The sequence below is a fragment of the Morone saxatilis genome, unplaced genomic scaffold (assembly GCF_004916995.1).
Source record: "Morone saxatilis isolate NCDOM2014 unplaced genomic scaffold, NCSU_SB_2.0 Contig2, whole genome shotgun sequence".
NCBI classification, from domain to species: Eukaryota; Metazoa; Chordata; class Actinopteri; family Moronidae; genus Morone; species Morone saxatilis.
The window spans coordinates 3,124,552-3,135,961 of record NW_023339762.1 but is presented as its reverse complement, the minus strand read 5'-3'; the positions used below and the strand labels follow the sequence as shown (position 1 = coordinate 3,135,961).

The following is an 11,410-nucleotide window of genomic DNA, read 5'->3' as shown; positions in this document are numbered from 1 at the left end:
TTGCTATAAATCTAATCTTAAATGTCTCAATTTCTTAGGAAAAATGACAGAGATGTTGTCATCTTCACTCAACAGGTAGACATGCAAGACACTTACTGCTGTTTCTAAAAATGTTCATAATCTTTTGTATTTTTTTAAATTAAGTGTGGATTCCTCGCTGTAATGCTTTGGGCCGCCAAAACCCAAGCCACATATTTTCTATTATTTTTCATCCTTCCAGGAATTTAGAATTAAAAGTTTTACGTGGCTAGGTCACATACCTTTATTGGTAAATACAAGCACAAGATACCAAACGTTGCCTTGAAGTGATATTAAAAAACATCACAAAAATACAAGTTGCTGCACAGAAAGAAACCACAACTCTAAACTCTGTCTGCAGCGTAGGTCAACCATAAGGAGCCTGTTCAGTCAGACATACTGTGCAGCATGTCTTTAGTCATCCGAACAAATAGGATTTACCTTTGGATACACAAAACAATCAGGATCAATTAAGTGTCTAAAGCAAGCCTTTGATTATACCTCATGGCAATGGCAAATCACAGAGAGCAAGCTAAAAGCCTTCATAAAACCTATTAGATCCTCGCTGCATAAGAGGATCCAAATAAGTTATTCTAAGGCTTCAGAATGGAGGATGAAAGTAGGGACAAACAAAAGTGAATTGATTAAAAGAGAGCTCAAATAAAAGGACTGCGAAATCAATTACATTCCATGTTTTTCACTGTGCTCTTTAGCATTTATGAAGATATCTTGTGCGAATAACTTTCAAGGCCAAACTTCAGCCAGGGGCTTATTCAGGAATGTCATATTATTTGATCTGAAATATGGCTTTTCTCTAGTGCACTACTTTCACTAAATCTATTCTGTTTCTTATCTTAAACCTTTTCCCTTTGTCCCCATCATGTCATGTATTTTGGCCTTGCTCATACAGTAATGTGTTCTTTAGCCACGTGCCCTACATCATTTTCTCTTTCCTATCTCTCTTATATCTCATATATGTTAGAGGTAATGAAAGTAAAAGGCAGTTTGCCGGGAGCCTGAGTAATTATCATTACTGCCGTTGTCAGATAAAAGAGTGCCATCAAAGGAGACGTGGAGAACACTATTGACATGCATAGCTACATTCGCTGTTGTTTTCAATCTGAAAGCTTCCATCTCAATAAGGAGCTTATTCATCCAATGGCAAGGCAAGTACATTCGGACATAAATCTTTTAAGTGGAGGTCTGAAACAACCTGGCATGCAGCTAGCACTCTCCATGCATGAGGGGAACAATGAATGTCACGCTAGGAGCTTGATTCGTAATTCTTCAATGAGATATTAAGGATATATGTCACTAAAGCCTATGATTATTATTATATGAAGTGCCTGCACAGAGCCAGAAGGACACTAAAAGACAGCACCCACCCCAGCTGCAGCCTGTTCCCTGCTGCCATCTGGAAAAAAGGTATAGAAATTTCCATTGCTGTACCTGACATAAAGACAGCTTCTTCCCTCCGGCTGTGAGACTTCAATTCTTTCTCAAAAATAATTTTTTCAGTATTTTTATGACTCACTAATCAAATCAATCAATTTTCTTGTAGCATAAAGGGAACTATAGCTAAAATTGAAAATGAATAATTATTTTAAACAAATATCAAATCAGTCTAAGGGCAATATTTCCATCACTGTGTGGGTGTCTCCAACTGCACTTGCCACTTTGGTTCATGTATGTGCAGCTCGCAAAGGGCATCAGGGCTGGATGAAGTGGAATATAGATCCGAAAGTGTGGTGATTAATGAATACACTCTCAGTTTCTGTCTCTCATACATTATATCGTAACACAGCACACACACACAGACACACACACACTCAACAGTGTTTGCACTATTTATGCATCTCAAGGACAAAACACTACTGCTAACTAGATGGTTTCAAAGGAAGAAATGACACGCAGGACTGATGAGCTGCTTTAAACCAACATTATGCAACTATTTTACCTTAAAATAACAGTTTTAGTGAGTCTTTCATTTTCACTCTGCTCCCAGAATTCCTGTTCTTGCACTATGCAACTCTGCTGCAAGAAGTGTGTTAGCATTACGGTGCTACGTCACACACCACCAACTATGGGGAAGAAGATGCTAGCTCCGTATTCTCAGTGCATGTCTATTGTTTTTTCAACCTATTCCACATCATGCTGGTGCCATGAAGTGCTACAGTAGCTTGGAAAATCGTGATATAAAGCACTGAATTTGATGAATGTATTGTTTATCAGACCACAAATGAGACGTAGGTTGGAGAAGAAGCTGCTGGAGTGGAGTGTTTCTGAGGGCTGAGCCTCACTCATCCCTGTGCAAACACATCTTTATAACTTTATTTACAGATTTTGGTGAAACTGGATAATTTATAGAGAAAATAACTGGGATTTGCCTTTCTTTAGCAAATTAGCTCATTTAGCCGTGCAGCTAGCGGCCCTGACTCTGGCCAGACTAGCACAGGAGATTTGGACCGCTTGGAGGATTGTCATATAGCCAGACCCAAACTGAACTCATGGATAGATCAGTTGTGTTGCAGTGTATTCTGTCACTGACTTCACACAATAAGTTCTTCTACAGTAGCACAATGTAATGCACCTCACTGTAACCTCAAAGCCAAGTTTTCAGCAGATAGACAGTACACAGTGACTGATGACAGTACATTGCAATAGTACCAACACTGTATGTTTCCTGTGGAGAGACTGGCTCATTGCAGAAGAAAACAGGATTATATATAGGTTATATAAACATATACAGCTGCCAACCTGAAGTGAAAACTGCGTTAAAGAAAAACGTGAATATGAAATTTATAAAAGCAGGTATAGACTACATTACAACATTACAGTTGCATTGAAAAAGTAATAACTAAAATATTAGAAATACTCCTTACAGTCAACATTCCAGCGGATGTTCCTGGTGGAGAGTTTAAGTGAGTCATTGATCCGTTCCAAAACAGTCTGCAGCTTCTGTTTCTGGGCGATCTCTGACTGGGTCACCTCTGCCACGTTCAGTTTCTCACCTTCCAGCTTTTCTGAAGCACAGGACACAGGCAGAGACACAGACAAATGAATATTGATAAGCTCAATATCTGTATAATACAACAAATACAATTTTTCCATCAGAACTGAAACCATCAATTCAACACAGATTTAATGTCAAGATAATTTAGGCAAAGGCACCTTTTGATTACAATTACTCACCTCTTTGTAAAATTATGATATATAATGCAAAGTTTAATTTCCTGTCTCAGTGGCATTTTATCCACATGTATGGGTCCAACTCCTTACCAAATAGTTTCTGCAGGACCTGCCCATCATACAGATCTTCAGCCAGATCCTTCACAATGATCCTCTCCCCCACAAGAACATCATTTATCCAGTCAATCAACACCTACATGGGCAGAATAAAAGACAAATTACTCATATATTTTGAAAGTTTTGTTGGTATTTAATGATATTGTAGAAGGAATTTCTTAAGTAATTCTTTCGATGTGCAGGTTACATACTGAAACCACATAAAAGTTAGCAAATGTAGCTGTAGATTTACTTATATGGTCTGTACTGACCACCTGGTTTTATTTTTAGGGCTGTTTTTTGCAAATGTCCTCAGGCTTGGTCGAGCAGCATGCCCAAGAACTGCTAGTTTCAAGTCATTTCACAGATTTTCAGTGGAATTTGAGTTTTGGGGTTCTGGGTCACTCAAGGATTTTGTGACTTTTTTGAAGTCAGACCAGTGTTGATTAGGAATATGCTGAGGAAAGCTGTCCTGCAGGAACATAAATCGTTTCCCCAATCTGAGGCCTTTGGTAGCTTAACAAAAGTTCTCCTTAAGAATTTGCCTGTTTGACTCCAGTGATTGCTTGCCAATCCTCACGTGTGTGCTTGTCCCTGCAGCTGATGCGTGCTCCATGGCACCATGCTGCCACCCCAGGTTTTAAAGTATGGATGGAGTGATATGTGTGATAAGCTGTGCTTGATTACTCACAAAACCTAAATGCGAACACTGAGCCGTACCTTCACACTAAATTATTAGCTCTTTATTTTTTACTGACTTTGTTGTAAGTTATTAGGAGACACAGCACTATACAACTCTATATGACCGTATAGCCAAGGTAAATCATTTAAATCATTAAAACCTTACCTTCATGAGCTCCTGCAGTTTGCGGTCATTCTTGGAGTTGGGGTCCACCATGGTGCGCACTTCATTCTCCTCTAATGGATGAGCAGAAACAGGGTATTAGAGCTGAGGATGAACATTTTATTCTAAACCGAGGAAGAATAGCATAATGGTTTAATACAGTCTAGCACCAATCTGTGTCTTGGCACACATGGAACTCAAAATCAAAAGCGAGTTCCCCCCGGAAAGCTTTGGCAGTGTGTCGGTTTGTTGACTGCTGGCTAAAAGGTGTTTGTCAGATTAGCCGAGCTCATAGTGCTACAGCAGACAACATACTGCCAGAAGCCAGAGCTGGAAGAGCCACTCCTGTTTGAGCACATTAAGGTCACAGCATGCCTACTGCACCTGTCCACACTCTATATCTTCAGATGACTCATGTGTGCACTGTCCACAACCTTCGTTGAGCACACAATGCTGTACTCTCAAAAATATGGGAGTTGCTATTTCACTCCAACACTCTAGTTGGCGCTGCTGACAAATCTGCAGCAAGCTCATATAGGTTACATACATATATGTATGGCCAGTGTGTTTTACTGAAGGAGCAAATAACTGTGAAATATAATCCAAATACCAGTTCTATTGTTTATAGAAGGAATTAATGAGAATAACTAAATAGAAAAAATAGAAAGAATATTGCCACATGACCTTTAAGCAAAAGTGTGTTACAGAAACTGTGAGTAAGGCTGCTTACCTAGCATGGTGTCCTCAGGGTCCAGCTCATAGTGGGAAGGGCTGAGAGGAAGGTTGATGGCATTTATCCCCTCTTCCTGAAGCTCAGACACTGCGAGGAAGAGGTACAAACATGTCAGGCACGCCATGAGGACACTCCTGGAAATGTTGTTGACCTTTCCTGTCAGGTTCAACTTCTTCTCTTTGTATTATAAATGCAAATGCATAACCAACTTTTCAAATCACAAGACTGACATTATTCCAGATTTTTCTTATTGTCAAAAAAATCCCATACATACAAACAATACATTAACCTGTCACTTATATTTGTCTGACTCCCCTACCCTGTGTGTGGCACGCAGCCCCAAACACATTCTTTTCTACTGAATTAAAATAATTAGAGTCACTAATATATATTTCATTTTTAAAAACACCAGGTGGTTTAATAAAGTGGGGCACGTAAATAGTAGATAGCGTTTTTTGGGGGGACTATTTTCAACTGAGGATTAACACACATTTGGTGCTCTAGTGAGTATTTATTGCAGCAGGACTGTGTGTGTGGGATCCACTCAAAATAAAATAATACAATGCCTATTCACTGCAATTAGGGTTGCAACTTACCATTATTTTTTATCAGCAATGTGTCAAGTAATCATAGTTTTTTTTAAAAGGCCACCACAATTTCCTAGAGCCCAAAATTACACCTTAATATTGCTTGTTGCACTCAACCAACCGTCCAAAATCCAATGATATTCAGTGTAGAACAATATCCAATTTGAGAAGCTGATGAATGACCCAAATGATTGACGGCTTATTTACATAGCACAAAATAAAAGCAAAAACACAAGTAAAGCAACCAAATTTCACCACGTTCACTTGCCAACCACGAGCTAAACGTGGCCAAACGTAGCCAGAACAAGTCTGTACGACACGTCTCCCTCTGAAGCCTCTTAAAATGCCAATCAATCGGATAACTGCTACATGAAGGGCAGATCAGCTGAGACAAAGACAGAACACCTTCCTGAGTAATAACCACTTGCAGTGTTCAGCAGTAGTTTGGACGACTCCCTAAATGTTCCCTTGATTCCACAAACAACCATTAGCAGACCCTCCGTCGAGAGGCATTTGACGTCAGACAAACACAGACCGCTGTTGCTTCCTGCTTGTCAGCGGGCTTTATAGAAGCCCAGCATGCCATTCTTCTCAGTGTGTCAGATACCTGAGGAGGCTTGATCACTGCTGAGCTGTGTGTGTGTGTGTGTGTGTGTGTGTGTGTGTGCGCTGAAAGCATGGAGTGAACATCCTGTGCATTTCTCTGCCTTCACTGGAACAATATCCTCTTAATCAACACCATCCACAAGTGCTTGCATGTACAGATACACAGGCACATACATATCACATCACAGAGGCGTGTGAGAATATTCCTACAGAGTGACATGTGCCTCACTCCTTTCATCCTGTGTGTGACCCCCCAACCAGACACATCCACCACTACTCCTACCTACTACATACAATACTAGTTCTACTCAAGTACATGACAGCTCTTAACTTTCCTTTTACTAACAATAAAAGGACACACACCTTCAGCTGTTGAAGTGCATGACGACAAAATCTTGTTGTCTGTGTGTGGCAGAATATGACCGTGGGGACTATTTTCACAGAATGAAAGCATCAAATATCAACAGTGAGTACAGTTAATATTCAAGTGCCATGACTTTCCACTTGTTTTACTGTAGAAATCAATTAAACCACAAGCAGGCAGAAAAGTCCACTTAACAGTCATCCCATAGTACCTTAAATACAAATGCTTGCCGTATAGAAAAGTGTTAGTCTGTGCAAACCACACCATGAACCTTAAACCCCATTAAAATGTCTTGACAGGATCTTGCATGATTAGTAAAATTAAAGACAAAACTGAAAGAACAGCTGACTAAAACCTTCAGATGAAGTATGCATGAATGTGCTACTTATTTAAGTCTTAATTTGAATGTAAATTGAGACTATATCATTTCTGAGAGAAAACAAATAGCATATTCTTCCTCTTACAAATGAAAAGTTAAGCTTACATGTTGAATAAGCTATATGACACCTTTGTTCTGCTCAATACACTCGGGTTTTACTGCTACAGCCTTACCTGACCTGTTGTGGCTAATGTTAGCAAATGTTAGCAAATTTTAGGCAGATATTGGCGTGTAACTGATCGTTTTACCATGTCACAGGTAAACATGTCAATAAACAAAGAGTGTTTACTTCTTGTTTTACTTTTGATTATTTTAAAATATTAATCATGCTAAAATAAGTGTGGCAGTAGTGCAAGTAAAGAAGGAATGTACTGTCTCCAAACTGACACTAAAGCAATATTTATGTAGAATCTGTAACATTAGCTATTCGCCATCATAAGAAACTGGTCATATAGATTCAAATTGACGTTGTTGGGCCCCAAATTCTAACCAAGAATCACTGATATCAGATTGGTATGATGGGGCCTCAGACTCAAACTGGCCCCTGTTGGTATTGTCATCTCATAGGAGGGCCACTTCACTGCTCAAATACTAAAAGAAAGGGTAATATTTTTGAATTTGCATTACTAACATGATACTAAAGAAGTGCAGCAGTTTCCAGACATTTTTATATCATCTCTGTATAGCAGCCCAGCAACAACGGAAGGCACAAAACCTGCTCTCTTCTCATTAACCCTTTGAATACATTTGCCATTAAAATTCTCTTTTTATTTTAATTGTATATGTAGTAGGTAGTTTAAATTGATATGAAACAATGTGGAGGGTCGGAGGGAAGGGGCAGGAAATTCCCCTTTGGGGGCCGGCAGTTTGAGATCTCTGGTTTAAATAAATTGAAGAAGGAATTTAAACTTGGAAACAACTATCTATTTATATTTATATTTATATTTACATTTACAAGTCCCAGATTATTATGTGAAGGAAAGAAAAATTGAGCAAATACAAAGACTAATTCAAGAATCAATTAGCTCTAACAGGGTTTACAGATCCATAAAGAATACACTGATTCATTCTATGTAACGCAGCACGCACCTTTAAATTCTTGGAAATGGATCAAATTTGGTTAGAAAAATGTGTTTTTCCTCACACCTCACATTAAACATAAACAACTCTGTACAGCAGGGTTGCACATTACACTGCACAGGCACATAAATGCCAATCACTCCCACAGCTTCTGGTCACGGGAACATATTTCTGGGAGAATATATGCTTAACCTTTGGAGTCATCTTGGGTTATGAGACACCTCAGGACAGCTAGATACCGCTTTGTGGACAGACGAAAACATGGATTGCTGTTTCAGTCGAATGTGTGCATTAAGGGGAGTTCAAAAACATTTATAGCTGCTGTCAGTGGCTGGGAATTTACACTCATGTGGGGGTATGGCTGCTATATAAAAACACCATACCAATTAGCACACTCTGTTACTGTAATTATCACTTGTGCTATTTGAGGATGAGGAAGTATATAGAAGCTTAGGTTTATATGAAGGTGAGATGACCACGGTATTACTTCAGTCTTCTCACTTACCAGCTGTGCTTCCATACTGGTCTGCTAGGAGTTTTTTCCCCAATGTTAAAGACCACTTGCTCACTTCTATTAACACACTGTATATGTTCAGTGCACATCTGATTTGCCGTCAGTATTAGCAGAGGCGTCCTCAGTATCCTCACTCCTCCCCATCCGGCCCAGTGTCATAAAACCACTATATGTTTCCATCCACTTGGTTAAATAAGGATAACAATAAAAAAGCCACGTCGACATCCCTACGTGTGAGGAAAGAATTCATGCTGATGTTGTGTCCTACCTGGAGGGCAGAGCGCTCCACAGCCCATGTCTGTCTGTCTGTCTCCGTCCCCCAGTCTCAAGCATCCTCTCCTGGCTAGCAGGACCAGCTCTCTCCCGTGCAGCTCATCCTCCACAGGCTGAGCTCACACGGCTCTAATGCAACACCTGACCCCCCCCCCTCTATAAATTTGCTCTTTTTTCACAGAGGAATGGAATTACATATTACCTCTCCTGTTTTATGTGCTGTATTATCAGTTTGCACTATATCCAAGCTGCACACAGTTGGTGTCCGCCTGTACGCAACGCACAGCCCTCGCTAATGCTCTCAAACCCTCTGACCTTCTCTCCTCTTTTCATCCCATCTCATCCCCATGCTACAGCCCTCTTGCTCGTCCTTTACCCCCTTCTCCTGTTTTCTTTTTCATCCTGTCGTTACTCCCGTTGGAGCCGGCGGCCCCTCTCTCCCCGGCACACGCAGCCACTGCCATAAACGTCACAGGGACTTAAATTTAATCAATGATCAACACAAGAGCGACCAGCCCACGTTTTCCATCAAATCATGGAAGACACTGCAGACATCCTGCACTGTGTTGGTGTGTGTGTGTGTGTGTGGTGAACAGGAGCCAGCATGAATATAATGTGATTGCATGCATGTCTTGTAGACAAAGGCAACATAAAGTGGGGCTCAGCTGTGCAACAGTATCCTGAATGACACAAAGTAATCATCCAATTGAAGGAGACCTTTCTCATTGATGATAAAACCTGGCCTGTAACAATGAATGTCAAGCTCTCTGAAGCCTGCACTGTATTTGCACAGCTATAAACTGAGCAGGGCATTTAAAAAAGAGTTTTTGGAGTATTCTTATTTATTGGTAGTTAAAGCCCAACACAGCGAGGTTTATAGCTATTATCAAGGAAGGTGAGATGAACCCAGAGCTGCTGTCCTGTGTCTGACCTCAGCCTGAGGAACAGCACCCTGTTCCCACAGCACCCACGGGCCGAGGCTCGCTCTGTGACGGGCCTGTGTTTACTCGTGCCTCATTCCTCACGTATTACAGTAGTAGCGGATTCAATACCTTACATGGATGCAGACACAGCCCGCGGCCATGAAAACACACACAAGCAACCACACGTTGTAATCTCTGCTGTTTCTTGGTGATAAATGTACATTCAGAGCGGAATTCAAAGGATAATCAGAGTTAAAGCTCCCTGAAATGTAACGTTAGGTGCGTAGTAATGTTGAGGGTGTTATTCCCACACTGCGGGGCTGGCTAATGCTATGTTATGATGTAAATATGTTTAGAAGTCAATCATTTAATGTGCACTTCTAAAAACAATATAATACAACGAGTTGACTGCGGTCCTGCTCGTTTCTGGCTCGTTATTTCGCTAGCTGTTTACCTTCTTTAGCCTTTTTCCTTCTTGCCAAAGTTCCACCAAGTTTTCCCAGGAAAGAGTCATCTTTCTTTCTGGAAGACGGGGATTTGGGCGTCGGAGATTTCGGAGAGGACGGAGACTTCTGAGGCGAAGAACGTAACGATAATTTAATCCGGGGCAGTTCACATCAAACTGCGATTGACGTTGGAAATGAAAGTTGTTGGGAAGTAAGTAAAAAAAAAAAAAATCACCGTCCACTCCCTAAAGCGGAAACGGAATTCCAGACATTTTCTCCCGAAGTTGGCTGGAGTGAGTGAGTGGCCCCTCCTCTGCGGAGGAGGGCTGGGAGACCGCGGGGAGTGGAGCTCCACGGTGGTCGGTCAGCTACAGGGCTACCCGGAGCGGAGGGGCCCCCAGAAGTGGAAATAAAGATATGAAGTACACCACAAGAGGCCGTGCTTCGCAAAGGGTTTCTGACAGCTTCACGTTACATTGGTGACACACTATTGGGAAATGACTTAGCACTTTATTTTTCTCTGGGGAAACTTTTACTGCTCTTCAGGGGTTGATATAACATTAGCTAAATGTTGTGAGAATAATAAATACATACAATAAATAATGTGGGTGTGGGTGTATATATATATATATATATATATACACGTCGCCATTATAACAGTACTCACAAATTTAAATTCATTTTTATTAAAGATTTTTTGCCATTTAAAAGACTTGAAGCAGCATAAAACGAAAACATACAGAAACAGTTTACATTTTTTATCATGAAGACATAACTTATTCAGAATTTAGTGTTTGTTAATTTACAACATAAACAAAGGTAACATAGAAAGCCCAGGGACCAAATGAGAAGTGCAGTTCCTTGACCTGGGATTAAAATTCATGTAAACACGTTATTCATCTTCTTCGGTCATTTTGACTCACAGCCCACACACTGGGTTAAAACCAGCAAAACGAAACAATCACAGTTCAACTGACAGCAGTTAGTAAATCAATTATTAATTAGAAAGAGCAGAAAACTTCCTTATTGCATTAAAACACTGAAGCATCTTGCACCTCTGACCACGCCCCAATTAATGATGTCACAGAAGGTGGTTTTCATTAACAGCTAATGAAAGACAAGGGTTGACATCACTGACTGGGGTGTGGCCAGATGTGCAACAGGCATACAAGTTTCAGCCTGTGCAGATTCAGTTTTCTGCCCTGTGATTCAGGCAACTTGTGTCACAGAGGATTAAAAAGGTGACATTTTCAGCCGCCTGGCAGAGGTACATCTTATCAGCTGACTACAAATATGTGGCAGTAAGGAAGCTACAGTATTTGTCCTGTGTTCATTGGTGTCTGGGTGTTAATACATTT

The 11,410-nt window shown here is 40.5% G+C and overlaps 1 protein-coding gene across 1 annotated transcript in view; it reads right to left on the bottom strand.

Moving 5' to 3' along the window:
• The window catches only part of parvaa (parvin, alpha a), a gene marked incomplete at its 5' end in the record, with an annotated part of 17,630 nt that extends 7,434 nt beyond the window's left edge, over positions 1–10,196 (bottom strand). Inside the window, 5 exon segments of the mRNA XM_035664909.1 lie at positions 2,901–3,041; positions 3,298–3,400; positions 4,151–4,221; positions 4,878–4,967; positions 10,061–10,196. Coding sequence (XP_035520802.1) covers positions 2,901–3,041; positions 3,298–3,400; positions 4,151–4,221; positions 4,878–4,967; positions 10,061–10,196 — 541 coding nt within the window.
• Positions 10,197–11,410: the final 1,214 nt, after the last annotated feature.